This window comes from Pristis pectinata, chromosome 1 (assembly GCF_009764475.1).
Source record: "Pristis pectinata isolate sPriPec2 chromosome 1, sPriPec2.1.pri, whole genome shotgun sequence".
Taxonomy (NCBI): Eukaryota; Metazoa; Chordata; class Chondrichthyes; order Rhinopristiformes; family Pristidae; genus Pristis; species Pristis pectinata.
Window position 1 is genome coordinate 116,545,270 of NC_067405.1, and position 24,905 is coordinate 116,570,174.

At 38.2% G+C, this 24,905-nt stretch overlaps 2 protein-coding genes across 5 annotated transcripts in view; both read left to right on the top strand.

Moving 5' to 3' along the window:
• Positions 1-18,152, top strand: part of map4k5 (mitogen-activated protein kinase kinase kinase kinase 5) — a 126,312-nt gene extending 108,160 nt beyond the window's left edge. For all 3 annotated transcript variants that reach the window (XM_052031251.1, XM_052031244.1, XM_052031259.1), the window contains exons 24-32: positions 4,375-4,489; positions 5,095-5,153; positions 5,654-5,757; positions 6,044-6,221; positions 7,210-7,278; positions 11,969-12,061; positions 12,947-13,017; positions 15,227-15,282; positions 16,388-18,152. In XM_052031251.1, the coding sequence (XP_051887211.1) occupies positions 4,375-4,489; positions 5,095-5,153; positions 5,654-5,757; positions 6,044-6,221; positions 7,210-7,278; positions 11,969-12,061; positions 12,947-13,017; positions 15,227-15,282; positions 16,388-16,475 (833 nt within the window). In that variant the 3' untranslated portion in view covers positions 16,476-18,152. The remainder of the gene's footprint in view (positions 1-4,374; positions 4,490-5,094; positions 5,154-5,653; positions 5,758-6,043; positions 6,222-7,209; positions 7,279-11,968; positions 12,062-12,946; positions 13,018-15,226; positions 15,283-16,387) is intronic.
• Positions 18,153-22,164: 4,012 nt separating this feature from the next.
• cdkl1 (cyclin-dependent kinase-like 1 (CDC2-related kinase)) overlaps positions 22,165-24,905 on the top strand; it is a 54,351-nt gene continuing 51,610 nt past the window's right edge. For both annotated transcript variants that reach the window (XM_052021814.1, XM_052021824.1), the window contains exon 1: positions 22,165-22,747. In XM_052021814.1, coding sequence (XP_051877774.1) covers positions 22,580-22,747 — 168 coding nt within the window. In that variant the 5' untranslated portion in view covers positions 22,165-22,579. The remainder of the gene's footprint in view (positions 22,748-24,905) is intronic.

Below are 24,905 nucleotides of genomic sequence, written 5' to 3' on the forward strand. Positions count from 1 at the left end.
AGCATCAGAAGTTTGCAAAGGAACATCTAAGCAAGCCTGATGCATTTTGGAAACAAGTCCTGTGGACTGATGAAGTTAAAATAGAACTTCTTGGCCACAATGAGCAAAGGTATGTTTGGAGAAAAAAGGGTGCAGAATTTCATGAAAAGAACACCTCCAACTGTTAAGCATGAGGGTGGATCAATCATGCTTTGGGTTTGTGTTGCAGCCAGTGGCACAGGGAATGTTTCACTGGTAGAGGGAAGAGTGAACTCAATTAAATACCAGCAAATTCGGGAAGCAAACATCACACTGTCTGTAAATAAAAAAAAGGCTGAAGATGAAAAGATGATGGCTTCTACAACAGGATAACAATCCTAAACACACCTCAAAATCCACAATGGACTACCTCAAGAGGCACAAGCTGAAGGTTTTGCCATGGCTGTCACAGTCTCCCAACCTAAACATCATCGAAAATCTGCGGATAGACCTCAAAAGAGCAGTGCGTGCAAGACGGCCCAAGAATCTCACAGAACTAGAAGCCTTTTGCAAGGAAGAATGGGCGAAAATCCCCCCAAACAAGAATTGAAAGACTCTTAGCTGGCTACAGAAAGCATTTACAAGCTGTGATTCTTGCCAAAGGGGGTGTTACTAAGTACTGACCATGCAGGATGCCCAAACTTTTGCTTTGGGCCCTTTTCCTTTTTCTGTTATTTTGAAACTGTAAAGGACGGAAATAAAAAAAATAATATTGCTTAAAGTATTAAAGAAATGTGTCATCTTTAACTTTATGCCTTTTAGAAATCAGGTCATCTTTTACTCGCTTAGCTATTCACAGTAACAGAAATTTTGACCAGGGGTGCCCAAACTTTTGCATGCCACTGTATATGTCTGTCCTTCAGATGTAGCATCACTACATCAATGTTACATTACTGTACTTGATTCAGCCATGAGGAGGACACAGTGTCTGTAAAGGGATATGAACAGTTTCAGTGAATAGGCAAAAAGATGCCAGGTGATGTATTTAGTGGGAAAACATGAGGTTATCCACGTTGACAGAAAGAATAGCAAAGCATTATGTTATTTAAATGGCATGAGACTACTAAATGTTTTTCTTGAGACGACATCTGGGTGTCCTCGTATAAGAAATACGAAGTTAGCATTGCAGTACAGCAAATAAGGTAAATGGAATGTTTTTTTTATGCTAGGAGCTTGGACTATAAAAACAAGGAAGTCCTCTTAATGTACTGGGCTTTGGGGAACCACACACGGAGCGTTGATCTTCCTTAAGGAAGGGAATCTTTGCTGTGGAGACGTGCAACAAAGGTTCACTGAATTGATTCCTAGGATGAGGGGTACAAGCAAAAGACCTTTATTCTCAGTTTTGAAGGATAGTGAACATGTTGAAACATAAGATTCTAAAGTGGTAGATGCTGCGAAGATATTTGCTCTGGTGGAGTGGTCTTGGGAAGAGGGATTGACCATTTAGGACTGAATGAGGAGTGAGTTATTAATTTTTGGAATTTTCTACCCAAAAGAGCTTCAAACCTAAGATAGATTTTGGGATTGAGCAAAAAATTGTTGAGGCCAAACATCAGATCAGCCATGATCCACTTGGATCATAAAAAAGGCTCAAGGGACTTTCATAACATATGAAGGATTGAGGAACTACAAATTGTCATTTCTGACTCTGGGACCATTTAATACCGAGGCAGGGATAGAAGCTGATTGGAATTTGCAGAAATGAGCAGAATTGAATCAGTTCATTATTTTCATGCATATGGGGAAAGAGAAAATTCTTTGGACGCGGTTGATGGTGCAGGAGTCATAGGCAATTGTCCCCTAGGGATGATCTTGTAGGCAAAATGGCAACACTGGATCCTTGAAGGGATGCCATTTAACTATGGATTTATTCAAAACAAAAAGCATAATGATGGGTTGTAGTAGGAATCATTGGGAGCATTAATGTCTGGGTGCCAAAAAAATGAGAAATTGTAACTAATGTGACAGGGTAACAGGAAGTGAAATAACGGTCTTTCCAGAGCAGCAGCTAAAATGCACAAGCAATTGGGTGCAGGGAATAAAGATTATGTGGTTATGACAAAAAGTTATGTTTGGTGGTGGGAGAATGGTAGAATTGTTCAGAGTTAAGAGAGGAGTGAGGTAGTATCGGGGAGGAGACATTGCCTGCTTTGTAAACAAGAGAATAGATGGATGATACTGGAGAATCCAACGTTATGATTAAGTTGAGATGCAGAGAAGATGAAGTTAACTTGGTGTATCAGTGAACTAGCATCCAAATTCCATATGCTTGACCATTCCACCAGCCAGTGTTCAACACTGTCACGATCCCCTTTTGTTTCTTACTGCATTTTCAGGTTTTGTAATAGATTTTTAAAATTTTACACTACACACACATGGCCAAACATCAACCTATTTAAAAAGTGGTCCCAGCACTAACTCCAGGGAATGCCCTTTAGACTGAAAACAGCTATTTACTGCATCTCTGCTTTCTTTCCCCAAGTCAATTACTTCTCCATTCTGCCACTGACCCTTTTATTCTTTTGGCTTCAGTTTTAATGATTGGCTTTTTAGATGGGATATCATCAAATCCTTCTGCAAATCTATGTAAATAATGGCTACCATAGATGCCTGCTCGGTGTAAAATTAAAATATGACCTGAACTTGACCCTGAGCAAATCACACACAACTAATTGTTGGGTTCTGTTGGGCTCGGGTCAGGTAACCACAGTCTTATGTCAAGTACAACAATGGGTGTGTTTCAGAGTATCAGTCTTCATTGTTTGAAATCTGCCCAGGTCCACAAGGCTTGTATAGCTGCCAAACACTTGGTTACCTCACCCTAGAGCTGGGGCTAAGGTTTTGCTGATCAACAACGATTAAGTGCAGATGTTAGCTGTTGTTCCTGGGAAACTACACCACCCTTGGGATAATATTATTTCTATGTGGTACAAAGAAGTGAATATTTATGAACATTCCTGTCTCTTTGCATTTAGAAACACTTGGGCACTGCCAGACTGTACACTCTGGATACCTTAAATGACCAATTACATTTCTGTTTTTTAACTGTTCGCAGTGGATTTCTATGAAAACTTAAGTTCACCATAACTTTTGGTAAAAAGGCAAGAAATTGTGCAACTATTAATGTTACATTCTATATCTGCATTGATCCCAGCAGCACAACTGTATCCAGCCACACTGTGGCTGGTTTTGCTCTGGTTTGGGACTCCATCAGCTTTCAGTGGGTTCACTCTGGGGTTTTGCCTCCAGTTCTGGTCTCATCCACCCATCTGCCCATCTCAGACACCTCCCTGCCTCAGTTTGTGTGTGATTCAACCACATTATCAGTTGATGGAAACCTCATCCCGAGATAAGCTATGCACACTGCCACCCAGCTATTAATCAAATGGTAGTTTTTTTTATTCATCAGAAATATAAAATTTATCAAGAATTTATCAAGTAAAAGAAGTTTTTATTTTTGGCACCTGACACTAATGGACACACATAATCGGGTCTTATTGAGCTAGCGACAGATAGCCAGGCTCTAATCTATTACACCACTCTCGGATTACCACTTCAAAAAAAACTCACTGGTCAATCAAACATGATGTGCCTTTTAACAAATCATGGCTGGTTCTCCCTTTGTTTTTTAGATTTCTCCAAATGAATATTCATTTTTCCCTGATTGTTTTTTTTAAAGCTGCCTCACCATCCTGGTTGTGCTAACACTCCTATAAATTTGTCCTTGTACATACTCATTTCAAACAAGAGCATATCTAGAGAGGATTGAAAGATTATGGCCAGCAGTTCTGCAATTTCCATTTCCCTCCATCAACCAAAGATGCATCCCATTAGGACTGGTGACTTTTATAGCCTTTGCAATACCACTACCTTACTGAATTTTCAGCACATCCTTTATTTCTACATTGGATATGCCCTTTTTATTGGTAAAATCAGTAGATGCAGAGTACTCTTGTGCATTTTAGCCATGGCCTCAGCCTCCATGAATAGATTTGGTGCTTAATCAGTCCTCCTCCTCCTCTTCCTATTCACTTACTGATTATATGTGGATAGAGGACATGGGTTTCCTTTTATGTTAGCAGTTATTTCTCTACCCTTCTTCACGTCGCTCTGAGCATTCTATATTCGATTCCAGCTGACATGTCTATGCCCTTTCTGCTTCATCTTACTTTCCGTTTGTTCTGCTGTGCAGTGAGCTCTGGCTTCGATTGCCCTGCCTCCTGTCCACATGTGGCTACATCTAGCCTGTACCAAATCATTTCCTCTAACTTTTCAATTCCAATTTTTCCTGCCAGAATTTGATTTTAGTTAACAATTTTTGACTTTAATGTTCATATTTCTCTACAATTGCAGGTAAAACATTTCAGCTTTATTCACACAACCTAGTTGGCTTATTTGAACAGGCAAAGAAACCTGGGTTAGCATCCCATATTCAAACACATCGTTTTCCTGATAAGATAATACCTCGGTAAGGAAACCATTTTGTAGAATTAAGTGTTGTTTAAGAATGTTTGAAACTTAGTCCTGTTACAGTTTGAAATAATGTAAAAGTCTGTTTTCTTTATACTGGAATGTTATTCCACATTCTGTAGTCTAGACACTTTTTCAATTAGTTCCAGATAAAACACAACATTTACAGTGGTGCTGACACATCTGCAATCAAATGCTTGTCTGATTTAGAAAGTATGGGATAAAAAACAGAAAATGCAGGGAATGCAGTTTATCAGGTAGGATTAGCACAGAGAACTTTCTGTTTTGGATGCATAGTCCCTTAATCAGAACCGTAAGGGCATACTGATAAATAGCATTTAAAAGGAATAAGGGGAAAATATGAGCAGTTGTCTTAGAGAGGGAATAACCTGTTAAGTGCTTGTGGAATACAAACTGAAGTGAATAGTATGGTGAAACACTAAAAAAAAAATGAATGACTGGCTAATGGGGATAAGTTTAGGATATTAAATATTGGAAACATATATATGGTGTTAAATGTACACATTGAGTTCTAATCTGTTAATGTGTTATAATATGAAACTGTAAAACAGAATTTAAATCTAGTTTGTATATTGCTTGCAGGAGATTTGCCTTAACAACAAAAATTCCTGAAACTAAAGGTTGCCACAAATGTTGTATTGGTGAGAAAATTTTTGATTTTTTTGTTGTTTAAAATATTTATTTGGATGATGCTAGAATTGGTTCTTTAAAAAGAAGTGACTGTATCCCTTAACGGTGTGAATGAATCCATTTCTCATTTCATTGCCCAACACAAACCGTATGACTGCCAGTCGCTCTTATTCAGAGTTGTGCATAAATGGTTCTTCACTCTTGCTTCTCTTCCTTTACATCTTCCCACAAAAGAGCAGCTAAATCAGGAATTGGGAGTGTAAAAGAATGAAAACAGTCTGCCACTGTAGAGCAATAGTTTCTCTTCACAAAACCTTTCTTAAAAGAAATATAGGCGCTTCAACACTGATCATGCACAAGATATGAGTCTTATATGATTGTTTCGCACAAGAAAATTGAATTTAATATTAATGCATTATTTTATTGATAACTTATTCCTTTTATCATGCAGAAGTATTTTTTTTCTATAACTTTATCAACATGTTCTAATTGATCTGTTCACTAATTGTAGTGCGGAATCCATACACTGGATGGAAGTACCTCTGTGGGGCATTGCAGTCTGGTATTGTTTTGCTTCAGTGGTATGAGCCAATGCAAAAGTTCATGCTAATTAAGGTCAGTTTATCTCATTTTTATGCATATGATATTTAATATTTTAGTACTGGATTTTTGTTTTTTTTAAATTAGCAATCAGCATCTAAATGTTGAGTACTAATAAGTACATGCATGTATTTAAATAGCATGCAAATGTGTGTTGATGTGTTTGTAAAGCTCAGTTATCTGTTGTTTTTGAAATTCTATATTTTTCTACCTGTGTCCAAACATGTTAAAAATGCTTTAATGCTAGTTTTGATATGACAAAAGCTTTCATTTTGTTTTTTCTTATTATTATTCTTTCCAGCATTTTGATTTTCCACTTCCAAACCCTCTGAAAGTGTTTGAAATGCTTGTGGTACCTGAGCAAGAATACCCAATGATCTGTGTAGCCATCAGTAAGGGCAGTGAACCCAGCCAGGTGGTCCGGTTTCAGACAATAAACCTGAATTCTTCTTCCTCATGGTTTACAGAAATTGGTTCAGGTATAACATATCTTCAGATTTTCACAGTTTTGGTAATGGTCAGCTACTTGGGGATTTTCTGTAAAATGGTTCATAGCTCTGGCATCTAGGTCTACTGATTTCAAAAGAGAAATTGAGGCAAACTAATAATGTTGTTTTGGTGACAAAGAACAAATAATTAGAGGTAGGCATTGATTACAATCCCTCCGCTAAAAATAGGGATGCTTAAAAATAGGGAGGGTTTTGTTGCACTTGTACAGAGTGTTGGTGAGGCCTGACCTGGAATACTGTGTACAGTTTTAGTCCCCTTACCTTTAAAACCAAAGATATTGTAACACTGGAGGCAGTAGAAAGGAGATTCCTGGGTTGGGAGGGTTGTCCTACCATGATAGTCTTAATAGTTTGGGCCTGTATTCCTTGGCGTTTAGAAGAATAAGGGGTGACCTTATTAAAACATATAAGATCCTAAGGAAGCTTGACAAGATAGATGTTGGGATGTTTTTACTCATGGGAGAGTCTCGAATAAGGGGACATAATTACAATGGGTCAGTCATTTAAAACTGAGGTATGAAGAAAATTCTTCTTGCACAAAGTGATGAATCTCTGGGGTTCTCTGTCCCAGCGAGTCGTGGAAACTGAATCATTAGTAGTATTTCACGTCGAGGGATGAATATTTGATAGATCAGGTAATAGAGGAGTATGGAGAAATGGCACAGAAGAGGAGCTGAGACCAGTATAGATCAGCCCTGATCATATTAAATAGCAGACCAGGCTTGAAGGGCCTGATGGCCTACTCCTGCTGTTGTGTTCTAACACAGTTTTATCCATTAATTTATTTATATCAAACCCAGCTTTATACTGTTTTTCAAAGTACTTTATGATCATCCAGGAAAATAGTTTTCTGTTATGTATAAATACTTAATAGCAAATTTTTTAAAAATAAGTAATCTTAAGGTTCTGTCTAATGCTTTAATTGCCACGTTAATTATGCCTGTATTATTGTTTTCAGCTACCTGCCAGTTGGATACCATCCACGTAACCCAGTTGGAAAGGGATACAGTTCTCGTCTGCATGGATCGTAAGTAACTCTGTCTCTTTTGTATGAGCAGCTTCTGTACTTTTATTTATCTTTTGCTTCTATCCCGCTTGTATCTTGTCCCAATGTATCATCACCCTTCTGCATTAAATTTGAGGGCTAGGTGGTTACCACACATTTCATTTGCTTAAGCTGTTGTGCAAGGTGAATGATTGACTTCATTTTTCAGCTGTCAGCTCATTTATATAGTTACTTATGTACATTACATTGGCCTTCTGCTAAGAGTCAGTCAAATGAAGTTGATGTTAAATCTGTAGTACTGAAGACGTGCACCACAGAACTAGCTGCAGCTCTAGCCAAGCTGTTTGAGTACTGTGGCAACACTGGAATCTTCCCAATAATGTAGAAAAGTGCCCAGTTGTGCCCTGTTAACAAAATGCAAGACAAATCAAATGTGGCTAATTACTGCTCAATTAGTCTACTATCAATCATCAGCAATGCAATAAGAGGTGTCATTGGCAGTGCAATCAAGCAACACATCATCACCAATAACCTGCTCACTGAAGCCTTGTTTCAATATTGCCAGGTCCACCCTCCTCCAAATCTCAATGTGACCTCAGTCCAAATAAAAACCAAAGAACTGAATTCCAAAGCTAAGTTGAGAGTGGCTGCCCTTGACCAATATCTGCCCTGGCAAAACTGAAGTAAGTGGGAATTAAGGAGAAAAACATTCCAATGGTTGGAATTGTATCTTACACAAAGGAAGATACTTTTTGGAAATCAGTCATCCCTCCAAAACATCACTGCAGGAGTTCTTTATAATTCATGTTTAGTTTATGTTTTTCTTGTGAATGCTGCTTATATAATGTTATGTGCATATGATGCTGCTGCAAGTAAGCTTTTCATACACGTACAGTGTATATGACAATAAACTTGATTTTGACTCTTCATGGAAGTCCAAGGTCTAACATCTTCAGTTGCTTCATGAATGAACTTCCATCATAAGGTCAAAAATAGGGATGTTTGATTCTTTTGCACATCCTCAGTAAATGAAGCAGTCCATGCCTGCATGCAGCAAGACCTAGATGGGCATAAGCTGATAAGTGGCAAATAGCAGTAACATCAAAAAATACCAGGTAATGGCCATCTCCAAAAAAAATCCAACACCCACCCTTCACATTCAATGACATTACTACTGCTAGGTCCACCACCATCAATGTCTGGGATCACCATTCATCAGAAATTCAGCTGATCCAGTCACCAAAATACTTTGGTGGGTCAGATGTTGGTATCCTGCAGCAAGAGACTCTCTTCCTGACCCACCAAAATTTTCCACTGTCTGCAAGGCAAAAGGCAGGAGTGTGATAGAATGCTTCCCATTTGCCTGAATGACTACAGTTTCAGTTACTCCCAAGAAGCTTTACACCCATCAGCTCCTCAAAACATTCCAACACTGGTACACAGTTACAACCGTGTATCATTTACAAAATGCACTGCAGTGGGTTGCCTAGGCATCTACTACCAAGAGGGACAAAAGCTCCAGGTGCATGAAAGCATGACCACCTTGGGTTCCCCTCCAAATCGAACACCATCTAGATGTGGAAATATATTGCTGGTCCTTTGTAGTCACTGGATCCAAATCTTGGAACTCCCTATCCAACAGCACAGTGGAAGTACCTTCAGAAAAACTGCAACAGGTCAGGAAGGCAGCTCACCACCACCTTCTCAAAGGCAATTAGGATGGGCAATGAATGCTGACCTTGTTTGTGACCTCCAAATGAGAGGCACAGAATTGATTATGGAATCTGACCACCACTTAATAGTTGGAGCAATGGATGGGAAACTCCCTTGGATTGGGGTGCATTGTGCAAGTTGGTTTGAGTTGCAGGGAATGCCAGAGTGGTTATTGCATAAAAGGAGGCCAGAGAATTGGATCCCGCGAGTCAGATTGGGTAAAGATGGCAGACTTCCTTGCTACAATGACATTGTTTATTTCAATATTTTGTGTATGACAAATGGTAACTGACAAGACACCTCTGAATGTTGAAACACCATTGCTGGTACGAAGTAATTCACATGGATGGTCTAAAAGCTTCTGAGGACAGATAAGACATACACCCAAAATTAGTGATGTGAGGGCTGACTTACTGGGTACACAAGTGTCACAATTATTGATAGACAGTGCAAATATACCCATGACCATGTTTGATATGCTAAGTAACAATGTAAGTCTGGTCTGAGAAGCTTCCTTCATCTCAGTCACAATAATGCAAAATAACTTAACAGAAGATGTCTGATGCCTGGTTTGATGTAGGTTAATTAATATAGCCTCATTGCTTTGCACTCAGCTGATGTATACAAAACTGTCTGATGGTCATATCAGTTTATTAATGCCTGCTATGCACATCATTCCATTACTCCTGAATAATTCTAACAATCAGTATCAAAATTAAAACTTGTTTCATCTGAGAGGCATAGAGGGGCAGCTAGTAGAGCTACTGCCTCACAGCACTAAGGACCTAGATTCAATCCTGACTTTAGGTGCTATTTGTGTAGAGTTTGCATATTCTCCCTGTGACCTTGTGGGTTTCCTTCAGATGCCTGGGGCCCTCTCGCATCCCAAAGACATCCAGGTTGGTAGGATAACTAGCCACTATAAGTTGTCTCTAATGTGTAGGTGAGTGGTAGAAACTGGCGATAATTGAGGACAATGTGAAAGCATTAGGTAAATAAATTTATTATGTTGTTTTATGCAGTTTACAATGACATGTCTGAGAGAACATTCAGTGATTCTACTGCTTCTGAATAAATTAATGAGCATATAGTTACTGAGGTCTAACTGCCTTATCTTTTTAAAGATGGGTATCACAGGAGACTCCCTTGAATACGTGAAAAAGATCCTATATCCCCAACCAGTTAAATATGAAATCTTACCTTTTTTTTAAAAAAAGCTGTGCCAATTTGTTTTGTTTTATTTTTAACACTTAAATTAACTCAAGACCTGCCTGTGACTTCAACAAATCATCATGGGTACAGCAATATTTTTTATAAGTACAATAGATTTATTCAGTAAGCCACATCATGTATAACAAAGAAATAAAGACAATAGTCACGGTTTGTTCATCTTGGACTCACTGTCTAAATGCCCTGTTGCAGTCCCTTTCCTTCTTGCTATGTTCCGTTGACTGTTGATTCTCTTCTTCTTGTGCTTCCTGATTTTTTTTTTCCCCCCTCTGATCCCATATATTAGGTTTTCGCTCTTTGATCTAACATGTTAACAACCACTTTCTTGAGCCATCTTATTCCTGGTCCTTGGAAAAATACTTTTTATCTTCTGGAAAACAAATAAAACAGTGGATGCTGGAAGAACTAAGCCAGTCAAGCAACATTGGTAGAAAGCGAAACAGTTAACATTTCGGCTCAAAGACCCTTCATCAGAACTGAGAAAAAGAGAAAGCAAGTTGGTCCAAGGAGCTGGGCAGGGGGCGGAACAAAGGGAATATCTGCAATAGGAACCAGGGAATTGGAAATTGTTACAATGGCAGAGGGCATCAGAAATGTTACGGACATAAGTGTGAACGGACTAGACCCGGCAGACAGGATCAAGCCGAAGTAGAAAGAAATAAGAGCAGCAGACTGGATCTTGGGTAAGAGAGAGAACCAAGCGCTGTGGGATAGGGGCACTGCGAGGTTGGAGACTTGTGAAGGGAAGAACTCCTGATGAAATAAGATCTATGACAGTCTGGGTGATCTTGATTGTTGGAATCATGGTCCAGAGGAAGGATTAAGGATGTGCCTGAAAGCTGACAATTTGCCTCTGCATGGTAAAGGTTGGTTCACAGACAACAATGGCACCATTTTATCTTTTATTCATTACTAGGCAAATTCCAGACACCATACTTTGGTAAAGTTGTGAAGGCTTTGGAGAAAGTGCAGAAGAGATTTACCAAAATGAATCCTGGGATGAGAGACTTTAGACGGATGGACTGGAGAAGCTCATGTTTCTCTCCTTGGCACAGAGGAGGTTGCGAGGGGATTTGATAGAGATGCTTAATCACAAAGGGTATAGATAGAGCACATGGAGAGAAACTTTTCCCATTGGTAGAAAGGCCAGAGACTGAGGGACATAAAATGGCAAGAGAGCCAAAAATGACATGAAAACATGACTTTTTTTGGGTGTGAAATGCATCGTCAGGATTAGTAGCAGAGGTAGATTAAGTTATAGTAGTCAAAAGGGAACTGGATAGGAATCTGGAAGGAGGGAATTTTGCAAGGCTGTGGGAAATGAGCAATGGAGTGGGACTCATTGGATTGTTTTTGCGTAGAGCTGGTATAGACTATGGGCTAAAAGGTTTCATTTTATGCTATAACCATTTTGTGATTATGTAGGCCAGTAGTTCACAGCATGCAACCCTCATAATTTCAGTATTATTAGTTGAATGCCTCAATGTTAACAACCTGAGCTGTTTAAACCCCAAATTTTACAACCACGTTTACAAATATTTAAAGAACCAGACATCCCTACCAACTACATTAGAATCTAATAACCACTGAGAGTTCTGACTAGTCAGTCTGACTAGGATATATTTGTTGCTATCATCCTCTCAAGCAATAAATATAGGATTGCATGGGAATTCAATTCAGAAATAACTTGTGTAACAAGTTTAAAGTGGAGCTTGATGTAGAGTGAATTTTTGGTCATAATTTTTCTTTATGATATTTTATTTTTCAGAAAATGTCAAAATTGTAAATCTACATGGTAAATTGAAGTCGAGCAAAAAACTGGCATCAGAGTTGAGTTTTGACTTCTGCATTGAATCAGTAGGTAAGTAAGCTGCTCTAGTTTGATACCAAATTGTAGAAATTTTGTTTGTAACTTTCAGAATGCAACATTTTATGTCAGGGTAAATTGGGTAGGTAGAGGTCAAATGAAACAATGCAGTAAATGTGAAATGATGCATTTTACTGGATAAAGAACAGGAAACATAGGATCCTATATTTTATAAATATGGGTAGAATTTTTTTTTTAAAGGTACCATTCATTGTTATTTCGGCTGTAGTTGCATTATTTATGAACGATTATATTATAGCAGTAGAGTTACCAAATCTAATATTCTGAGGCTTCACTGGAGAATAGGGTGCAAATTTTGTTTGATAACACTCCTATGATGTACCTGCAATAGGACATTTTTCTAAGTTAATGGTGCCATTTAAATACAGTCTTTTTTTGTTAAAATAAGAGAATGCTATTCAAAACTGGTTAATGGGAACAATTGTTTTCATTCAAGGTGTCAGGATATGCAGTACCTTTACAAAAACAGTGAAAGCAGAACCATTTTATCTTTTAAAAATAAAAATATTTCAGTGGAGAGAGAGGGTGTGGGATAAGTGGGACCTTGTGGGGAAAACGGAGCTAAATGTTGGGCAGATGGTACAAAATTCAACAATTCAAAATGTTTTTGTTTGAAAGTTAGATGTTCAAATAATATTGAACATAATAAGGTTATCAATTATAAAAGAAAATACTATTGTAATGAATGCTTCTGAGTTATTGTGTGATTATCCAAAATTTGAAATGTACATTTTAAGGATTATTTAAGAAAAAACCTCTACAAAGACTTGTAACCTAATTGTGAAATAAATATTTCACAAATCCAAATATGAAATATGTATTTTCATGCTAATACACATTTTTCTCATGCAATTTCAGTGTGTCTTCAGGACAGTATACTGGCCTTCTGGAAGCATGGTATGCAGGGCAAAAGCTTTAAGTCAAATGAAGTAAGTGATCTCTCATTAAATGTACAGTTGGCATAAAGATTATAATTATTCCTAACATATTCTATTTCAATTGATTGTTGTCCAGTCTGAACAAAACAGAACTTGATTTCCTAATCAATGTGCACAAACATAAGATTGTCTCATAAGTATGGATATTCTGTTGTGAATTAATGTATGCCAGATCTTAACAGCCTGAGCCCAATGCCCAGAATTGCTGCCCAAGGATGGTGTATCTTGCTGACGTCAATCATCCTGAACTCCAGCAGCATAGTCTGCTTTGAAGAAGCCCCACTCCCGAAATGCCCCAAAAACTTTGACAGACGCATAAACTTGCCCACTTTTACACCCTGTTAAAGTTGTATGGTCATTTAAGTTTTAAATTTGAAAAGTCTGACACAAACATTATTAAAATGTAAATAATTTTAAAAAGCTTTTAAAATAGGAACATAATCTAAAAAACTACAAAAGTTTAATAATTAATTTTTTTTTTCTAAAATGAAATTTGCCTATCTCCAGCCTTACAACCTCCATTGAAGTTAATGGGGTTTTGGATGCCATACCAGATTAGGTTCCCAATAGTGTTTTCTCTTTTGTAAATACTGGGAAATTCAGCAAACTGGAGCTCTACTGTACACCCAAATCAAATGCAGCAGAATAATGATCTGACTGATTCTGCATTGTGCCAATAAGCACCAGGCTATTGTTTCTTCTTGAGTTTATTTTCCATTCCTGTGTTTTATTGAGCACACAGACCAGAACTCTGGTATCTACCCCAAGTTAGAGAGCTGGAAAAGCAATTTAGAAAATGTAAATTTGCATGGATTAACACTGGCACAAGATTGGCCTGATTAAGACCAGCTATATAATAAATTATTCGTTTTTTCCTTGGGCATTGACCATCATTTGATCGCTTTCTAATGTGGAGATTATGACTCTACTTAATACTGTCTTTATCTAAAATGTGTGTGCAGATGTTTTCCATTCTTGTTTGGTAAATTATTTTTTTTAATTAATAGTCTCCTTTTCTCAGAATCTTTCAATTAGTTATTTTCTGTACACATTACACAAACCCAAAGTATGATATTTTGAAGTCGCACACTGATTCATATATGAATAATGAATCTTTTGTACAAATAGGATTAGTCGATACAAAGGGTTTCCTTACAAGTAGTGTTAGCAGAACATTTAAGTAAGGTGTTGAAATATAAACAATCAACAAGCTCCTTGGTAACAATCAACAGACTGAATGATGGCATCTGAATGCTGATATTTTGATCGTTTATAAATGGAGTGTAATGTGAATGCTTTTCAATGGGCAATTGAAATTTGAAGTGGGAGGTAGATTTTATCATGTTTGCAATGTTTTTTTCATTATTAATCATTGACCTGGGGAATACATGATCTAAAATTTGTAACTGCCAGATTTTGAATGCTTTAGAGCGAACTATATGCTCAACAGGTGCATAAACATGTAATAGTGTCAGAGATGGTCATAGCCACACTAGATCTCTTGCAGTGGTTTTCAAGTCTTTGTGTATGGTATATCCTCCATATATTTTGGTAAATTTCTTGCCCTAATTTCCAAAAGTTATCTTTTTGCCAATTCTTGATTACTGCCTATGCCCCTTTACCAAGAGCACTTCCACAATGGTAACAACTTTCCAGTAACATAGCCATCTGAAAAGTGTTGGGAAGCGCAGAAGTTTCCAAGATAATGGAATATTAACTCCTGTTTCAAACCAATGAGTTTTGCATTATTGAACCAAACCCCACAAATTAACTGAATTTGTCCAAAATAAACTCCAGTATTTCTGAAAGAAAATTATTTTTAAATACCCACAACATACCAAAAAAAAACTAATGTTATCATTAATGTCTGGTGACAGAGGAGCAGATTGGTTTCTAATCACTTGTACAACTCACGATTAGGGCATGACATTTGTGGCAGGTAAATAAATACCATACATCTTTTAAACCTTACTGTGCAATTTGTTGACAAATATGAAATTTTGCTTAAAAGCCTCAAGAGTGAACAATGGATGATTCTGATATGACTTGATCCTACAATAACTCAAGTAATACACTATCAATCTTTTACCTTTCATGCTTCTGTAAGCATCTTTACAGTCCATATATAGTATGACCAATTTAAGGTAAAATTTAACAGTTGAAATTTAAAGTTACCCATCTCTTCAACTTTTCAACTCAGGTCACCCAGGAGATATCTGATAAAAGCAGAGTTTTTCGTCTGTTAGGATCTGATAGGTAAGAAATCATTTTTATATATGTTCACCTTTGAAATATTGTGTACATACATTCTTGACATTATTGGTAATTATGTTAAAAAGCTTCCATCCAAAACCTTTATACCAGGCTCAAAAAGAAAACAACCTGTGAAACATTTCCATTTAATCTCTCTTGGCTCTTCATGGCCTTGCAGATCCACTCCAGCGGGCATCTTTTCTCATTTTAAAACTACATTTTATTATATACTTAAAGTACATCAGTTTATTTTAATGGTAAGCTGTTAAGATTTGTAATTTCATTCTGGTGTTCTTGTAAGGAGTTTAATTGACTCAAAAACCACCTGTAGGTCCATATAGTCTCAAATTTTCCAAGTAGTTCTGCATAGAACGGATGGCATTTCTCGGCACAAGTTCCAGCAATTTTTCAGGACTCCTGCAGGAAAAGGAAGGTCCCAAACTTATTCACCGAGTTCCACCAGAGATTTCCTGATGGCAGTTTGTTGCTGGATCTTGCATGGAGTTGCTGACATTCCCTAGACTTGAAGTTGTAGAATTATGGGATGTGTGAGTACATTCATCTGAATGATTGTACATTCGTGAGCAAGAAAGGTAGAAATATATATTTTTTCAGGGATGTTGGTTATTGTGTTTTATACAATACCATGACAATCAGTGGCTGAATTTTTTGTGGTGTCAAGTATTCCCAATTGCTTCAGAAAATGGGTTACATCAGGCTGTTGTTACATACTTAGCATTTTGTTGCTTTGGAATTGAGGTCCCTTTTGAACAGTGAATGATGCAGAAATACCCAAAGGAGAGAAAATCTGAAAGTTCAGCCTTGCCTTATCTCTGGTAAGGTTGGGTTCTTGTAATACTAATTCAATATATGCTAATTATCTTGGATATAATCTGACAGGCAGAAAAAAAGTTATGGATTATTACTTTTCAAGATGTGCATTTTTCCACATTCGGAAAAAAAACAGATTAATTCTTTCACCACTGTACAGGGTGATTTAAAAACCATAAAGTTGAACAATATTGATTGCAGCAATCATGTTTTATAAATATGATTACATTTTATAGCAACAAAGCGTAACCATGCAGCTTTATTTTGTTCATTTCAGAGTTGTAGTACTAGAAAGTCGACCAACAGACAATCCTATGGCTTACAGCAATCTCTATATCCTAGCTGGCCATGAAAACAGTTACTAAGCAACACCAAGAAACTTAATCACAGGACTGCTGCTTGAATTGGAACAAACAGAAAACAGCTTCAAACAATGAAGATTCACTGTTGAGAGAATTATAAACTGGGATAGAAGTCGGTTGTGGCTGCTGTGGCCTTGATTTATTGAACTTATGATTTATATTTGATTCTATCATGAGGTGGATTTCCTAAGCAAGCAAGTAAATTTGGTGGCTAAATGTGGCTTATTAAAATATTCAGCCACTGTGTGGTTTGTCTATCATATCAAATTTGCTTCATAAAAACCTGGCTAACTGCACCTTTGTAAACCATAACAAAGATCTAATTTCTAATTGTACAAAGCAAAAGTATGCAGAAATCTTTGTCAAGTGCCACGTTTTCTAATACTTTTTCCCAAAGGTCTTTCTATTTCATAAATACCTTGCATCAAAATTTGATGCTTCATCCTGCTCTCTGTCCTATTGTGATCTAAATCTACTTTTAGAACTAAATTTACAAGTTGCTGAATAGTGTAACTATTTTATAGGATTTTTTTAAGGCATCAGCTGCAGGACTGTACAGCTTTAAAATTTCTGCCATAGTATAATGTTAAACTGAATATTTAAATGCTTTATTTATTAATCTGCCAATGGTATTAAAAATTATATTCATGGGGGAAATAATTGTTAGTTACATTTGCGTTGCATTGGTTAGGGTTGTAAGGGAGAAAAATGTTCTTTCTAAGCTGTTTGTATGCATAAGCACATTGTAGTATTTAATTTAGACTTTAATTCTTACACTTCCTTTGTACAAAGGCACTATATAAGCACTTTTTTGTACAACTTTTAAATTGGAAGGCTTAGCTGTATAGATGCCACGGTAGTGTTTTTTTTCATACATTTTAATCTTTTCATATGTATATTTAAGGTGTTTTTGTACACATTAATAGTATATTAATAAAACTGGTGAAAATTAATGACAAATATACATAGGTTTCAAAAAACTAGTTAAAAATTCTCCTGGCTGTTTTAATCATAAATGTGTGGGAACCATCACGTTTCATTCATTATTTACTTTGGAATTGAATATGGTTTAATATGCAACCAGTGAACATCTTTGGTTATCATTTTCAGCTCTACCTCATCTTCTGAATGTTATCCTCCATTTTCTCGACTTCTATTTTGGAATAATTTCAGTGAATTTTTCATATTTTCATTCTTAATATTAGATATCCATACTCAAGTTTGAAATTCAATAAAATAACACTAATTATAGCCAAACAATTTGAATTGATACTTTGTAATATGCATTTGTAAATAATGTACAATAAAGTATTCAATGCAATTCTAAATTTGTTTCATAATCGCTTCAAGTAAACAAGCTAGTCTATTGTTCTTTTGCAATATCACATGCAGTAGAAAATAATGTAACTGTCTGTAGAAAAAAGATTTTTCTACAGAAGATTTCTTGAATTTCAATACTAACTTTTCTATTACTTCCCCATTGCTTGAGCTGGGTGTTAATTATACATGTTGATGTTTTACCAAAATATTACTTATTATTTTTGGGGTTTGAATAATTGAGTTTACAAACTGATTTACAAAAATACTTTACTTGCATTTTTCATATTCACACATGCATGCTCAATAAGTTGGAATTGTTACCAATCTACCACACTGCATATTTTTCCTTAAAATGATTGTTTAAAGGATGACATCCCATTTAAGGTTTTTGAGTGGTAATAAATTTTTGATATTGAAAAGGATTCTGAGAATGTATTCCTCTTGAGCAGCAGTTGGGGACTTGTTTCTAAATAGTTCAATGTGACAATTGTTGTCTTTTTAAAATATTTCTGATAAGAATCTTCTAAGAGTTGTGTATTCACAAGGAAGGTATTTTTTCAATTTTTAAACAAAAATCCATAAAGTGCTTTCCACTAATTGCTTGGAAGAAATCAGGATTAATTTAAAAGGTCATTGTAACTGCGTCAAATGCCTAATTTTCCATCTTTGTACAAATTGAGTGTTCTGCAAATGTACTCTGTTAAAAACAAAACTGCAAACAATATAAACTGGAAAAGGGAAGAGCAACGTTTACAGATATCATGCACCTTTGCTGTTTCCAGCTATCCACCGACCTTATTTAACAGTGTAAATTTGAAAAACTGGTCAATTTTATTTTTGATGGATTAAGCCAGCATCTGTGACATCAATAATATGGAAATTATTGAAGTGCTAAATTTTCACACCAAGATATAAAATTTCTTTTGCCATCACTATCCTGGAAATTTCATTTTGCATTTAAATGGGATGGGAATGTCTTTTGTTGTAGAAATGCTGTGAATGTCAAATAATATATTTGAATCTTTTGAATATCAAACACTTCATGAAGTTTGTATATAATTAACTAAAATTATACTGATTTAAGAAGGTCAAATCAGGGTTCTTAACCATCAGGCAACTAACTTAAGCAGATTTTTTTAAAAAAACAAAGTGAGGATTAGCATATGATAATAGTTTTCCCAATTTCATGCTCTTCCTTAAGAAAGCTACCTTTTGTGTTTGGGGGGGTGGGGGGGTTGGAATCTGGCCTGGGATATTTTCAGCACTGAATGATGCTATGCAATCTGTATGTTTCTGATTGCAGTTTGTAATGGTTACTGCCTTGAACTGAACTACAATTGTTGGACTGGTTTCAAGAACATGACTTCATCATATTGTAATTTACAATGATAAAATGTTGATGCAAGATCAAAAACTTGTTTAAACTGTAAAAGGATTTGCATGTATTTAGTTCCTTTCATGCCTTTGGCTGTAAAGCACTTTAGTGAAGGTCTTTTTGAAGTAGATATTGTTGTAATGAAGGATGCATGAGAACCAATTTGTACTCAGTAAGCTCTCACTATTATTAACGGGGCAATGGCAAATTACACTCTCAGAATGGACGTTAGAGGGGATTGCAAAAGATGAAAGCTGTCCAGCATCTTATCCTGGTTTGTAACTGTTCTACCACCTGCAGTTGCATGCCTTGAATTTTACCCCTACAATCCTTTGATATTCTCTGAAACAGATTAAAAATGTGCATCTAAGTTGAATAAAGTTAGACTGCTGGTCGCTAACCAGCGTTCATTTGCAATAGTCGCTATGACTGCCTTGAAGCTGCTACATGATCAGCTTGGCAATCACCAACTCTTCATCAGCCTAATTTCCATGATACCTGGTATCTCCTGACCTAGTTTCTAATCAGTCAGCTTTCTCTCCATTATTGAAAGCTGCAGTTATCAACTGCTCCTTTTCTGCCATCACTCTACTTCTTCACCACCATTCTCCCCACACAATTAAAAGCCCTTCAGACTTGCTTCAGTTTCACCAGAGCATTAAGGTCACCCTAACTGGTCACTAATATCCTACATAAATAAATTATAATACAGCTGGCACATGATTCTATTCTACCTTTTCAAAATAACTAGCAGATTTCTCACAATATCTTCTTTCCTACCAGAATGTACAGTCCTGGTGTGCAACAACCATTCCTTGGCCCTTATGTATTTGTATCCATTATGTATCTGACTATATTATCCATAAACATCAGATCGACTTCTATGTACATTTCAGATATCAGCTTTAGCTATCTACTACCACCTTTGGTGCTACTTTTTGTAAGTTTAACAGTTACACTGCCTCAGGAACTTGGTCCTTCAATGTAACCAACATATCTGTATTCTACCTCAATCAGCCATTTCAATCCCCCCCCCCCCCCCCCCCCAAATCTAATCTCTCTCAGGAAGATGATTTTCACTATAATACTACAGGGGTGCTGCACTGTGAAAGGTGTAGTCTTTCTAATGACATTTTAAATTGGGTCTCCTGTGTTCTTCCGGTGTTAAAAGATTTCACTTCAGAAAGTATGGAATTTTGCCTGTGCTTCAGCATTCTACTAAAATGAAAATATGAGCTGGCTTTTATTACTATTTACCCTCCAGAATAAGACTCCCTTAAACAAGCTGTTCTACTGCAGTCATCAACCAACGTGGAAGATAAGTCACAAAAAGCAGGAAAAATCCAAAATTAAAGTGTTGCAGATGATGGAAGTCTGAAATAAAAACAAAATGTAAGAATCAAGATCAGATAAGGCATCATTTGTATAGAAATAAATAGATGTTTCATTCGAACTTTCATCAAAAGAGGGAAAAGTTGGAGATAATAAAGGATTTTAAATTGCAGAGACAGGGAGATTCAGCACAGAAAGGAATTTTTGTGACAAGGTGGAGATCGCGAGAGATTTAATGATACAAGTGGCGATGGAACTTTCTGAAAGGATGGTAAAGATTAACAGTAACATGGAAATGTAAATAGGAGATGAATTAAATCAAATTACCAAGAGAGGGAAAAAATCTATCCTGAAGATCAACAATAACCAGAACCTCAATTGGACCAGCCATAGAAATACTGAGACTTAGGAGCTGGTCAGACACTGGAAATTGTGTGGCAAATGATGCACCTGACCCCCAAGCCTTTCCAAGGTACAAGTCAGGAGCATGATGGCATGCCTTCCACTTTTGTGGATGTGCAGCTGTGACAATATTCAAGAAGTTCAACATCATGTAAAGAAACAGTGTGCTTGATTGGCATGCTGTCAATCGCTCCAGACATTCATTCCCTGTAGAAAATGCACAACCTCTATCAGCTAGAAAGGCAAGAATCGCTGGGAACTCCACTACCTGCAGGGTCTCCTCAAAATCACATACCATCCTACCTGGAAATATATCACTGTTCCTGATCTTCAATCGGTCGACATCCTGGAATTTCCAGCCCAACAACACGGAATACCTTCACGAGAAGTACCGCCGTGGTTTGCAAAGATGCCTCGCCACCACATTCTCAAAGGTAATTAGATGGGTAATACATGCTGGCCTTCCTGACAATGATTAATGTCTTAAATCTCAGTATTGCAAACCATACTGTTTCAGCTCTTCTGCCGCTGAAACACTCATCCATACCTTTGTTCGCCCAAAATTTGACTATCTGACGCTTTCCCGAGCAGCCTCTCATCTTCCACTTGACCTCATTTCAAACTTTGCTGTCTTTTTCCTCAAGTGCTACATTGACCCAACATTTCTATGCGTGCTAATCTACGTTGGCTCGGAGTTTATGTTTCATTTCTTTCCCTGTTGCCTTGCATCTCTCTATATCCATAACCTCATCTGGTCCTTAGGTCCACCGATGTATCATCCAACCTGCACCGTTGAGCACTCCCAGTATAAACTGCCTCAACTTTGCTTTGGTTGCAAACTCTGGCATTCCCACCCTAAATGTCTCTATCTCTCTCCATCATTCTCCTCTTTTAAAAATGCGTCTTACAATTTACTTCTTTGCTCAAGTTTCTGTCCACCAGCCCTAAAATATTAAATATATATATGACAAGTGTTCTATACCGTATTTTATTATATTTTTCACGTAGATGTGTATCAGAAAATATTCAACTGTACAAATACCCCTATTTATATCGATGAACTGTGAAGTCTGGTCGGTGACCACCTGCTACAATGATATTGTGAAGGTGAGACGGTCCCGCCCCGGGCAGTGTGATTGGCGCCTCGCTCTGCAGCCGCCGAATCTCAGCCTTTACCGGGCTGAAGACGTGGTGGCGTAAAGATCCCCTCCGTGTGGTGTGCACGCGTGAGGGAGAGTATCGGTGACTATCGACTGCTCGCGATTGGGAACGGAGTTGGATGAAGCCGAGCAGAGCTGGGTGAGGCGGGCGGTGGGCTGACTGGCGGTGGATGGACTGAGCTGGGTTGGCTTCACCGGACAGCGCTGACCAGGGTTAGGTTGAGTTGGGCTGCGTTGGACTGAGCTGTACCGGGCTGCACGGTGCCGGGCTCTTTTGTGTTGGGCATCCTCTCGGCGACAGCGCTCAGGTGGAGAGGACGGTGCCCGGAAGGGACGAGAGGTCCCGGACCGCTGCCTGGCCCCGCACCCAGCCGCCCTCCGAGGACAGCGGGCCCGAACGCTGGCCCCGCCGGTTCCCGGGCCGTTTCGGCGGGGTCGCTGCTCATCCCCAGATTTCTTCCAAGCGTGCGAGGCGAACGCGCCATTTTAGCGCAGAGCTCGGCAGGTAAACAGCGGCGATGGAGAAATATGACAAAATCGGGAAAATCGGAGAGGGCTCTTACGGCGTGGTGTTCAAATGTAGGAATAAAGTCAGCGGACAGATAGTGGCCATTAAGAAGTTCGTGGAGTCCGAGGATGACCCCGTTATCAAGAAGATCGCCATGCGAGAGATCCGGATGCTGAAGGTAAATCGTTGGCTTCGGTCACTAACTTTCCATCTGAACCCCATTTAACACGTTTCGTGCAGCGCCCGGTTGGTTATTTGGGGTTCGGCCGTTCCCCGCCCCGTTACGGGTTGGCCAAGGGCCGGCCGCCCGCCCACCCCCCCCCCCCCCCCCCCCCCCCCCACTCGCCAAAAACCAATGTGGAGCTCGCCTGGGCTCCCATCAGTGGCGGCTGGTTACATTGGTTACGTTTTGCCCGCAGCTCAGCTCCTTGACGAGCGAGCGATGCGGCCGGCCCCAGCTGGGATCATCCCGTCTGATGTTTGCCTCACTGATCTTGCGGGTAAATGCTGGGAGACGCTGCAACTTGCCAAAGCGCACCTGGCCTCGAACCTCGCCGAGCTGCCCGTGTCTGGTGATGCTGGACCGTCACCATCCACAGCATTAGTGATTATGGATCAACACAGACTATGGCCATTCTCATTTCAGTCAAATGTATGCGCTTGAGTCACACGAACTACCTGCAAGGTGCGCATCACACTCGCACTGTGTATATCATCTGTTTTAGTTCAAAAATCAAACTACTGCATGTTGCCCTACAGAACCCAGAACGAATGTTGTGCACCTGTGCACCAACTGCGTGAGCAAAATCACTTGCTCAGTCTTGCATTTTTGTTCAGGTCTAATCCTTTAATTATAGCCTCCTTTGATAACACATTCCCAATAAGTGTTGCGTGTTTGCAAGAATTAACGTTACAATTGGGAACTACAGCAAATTAATGACTACAGTTGTAAAATGTCATTCCTTATATATCCAATAGTTGTCGAGTTGATTGATATCAATTGTGGAAGGATTTTTATTGAACATTTGCAAGAATGAATATTACACCTTCCATATTTTGAACCCCTGTCAAATATTTTAATATGTACTCATATATGGAAATATGAATGTCAAGCAGGCTCAGACAAACAGCAGTGACTTGAATTACTGGACCTTCTGTCAGATTGGTTGTCTTGTCCCGGATATTAAGGGAATTCCCCTGCTCTTTTCCAGTAGTGTCAAGGAATATTTTACATTCAACTGACTGAGTTATGTTTAATCTGAAAGATAGCAAATGAAATACAGGTGACTGCCGTGTTACAGGGGTGGGATGGGGGGTGTTGTGTTCCTAGACTTTGTCCGTACCATGATTTGCCATAACATGAAGCTGCATCATCTGAGCATGTGTCAAGTAATGGGAGTTGGGAAAAAATGTGTTTATTTCTTTACTCTTTTCCACATAAATTCCGTATCTCACATTTTTGGGTAGTAATTTTTGAGTTCAGCAAGGGCGAAATCCTGTTACCTGAAAGGCCGTAATGCAGTGGTTGTCTTTAGTCCCTCAGGACTACACTCAAGTGTGAAAGTAGGTTACACAAGAGAAACAAATGACTGCAGAATCTGGAATCTAGATGAAAAAACAAGATGCTGGAGACACTCAGCAGGCCAGGCAGTATCCATGGAGAAAAACAGGTGGTCAACATTTTGGGTCAGGACCCTTCTTCAGTACTGGAGATAAGGCCTTGTGACAAAAACCATTTGAAATTCTAGAACAAAGCTAGGAGTTGGATTTGCAAAAGAAAAGGACATTTCTGTACTCTGTCAACGTGTGACTGAATTAACTGGATAGGAAATCAGCTTTATGTTATGAATTCCTTCTTGTGAAAGCTCTTACCTGGTCTGGATTAACTAGTTGATTAGTATACCTGGTGTGTAACACTGTACTTGGAAATTTTACGTCACGTGGAGGGTAGTTGTGCCTGATGAGGAAACTCCAAGAATCAGGTTAAAAACTGCAGGGAAACATTACCTGTAAGCCACATATGAGAACACGCTCATATATCCAGGGATTAGTGCCTACCATGATTAGATTACCAGTGGGTAAAAATAAGTTGCTGAAGCTGCTTCACTGAATGGCAGAAACATCGCCAACCAGAAGGGTATGAATGCAAAGCATAAGGAACTACTAGTACCCACTGTTCACTTAGCTCAGTCATGGATTTGTGTTTATTAGACTTTTAATGGCCAGTATTAACAGATAATTTATCATGGTAGACAAGTGGGTCCTTTTGGGATCAGGGTGACTGCATAAACTACAGGTGCTGGAAATCTGAATTAAAAATGAAAGATGCTGGAGGT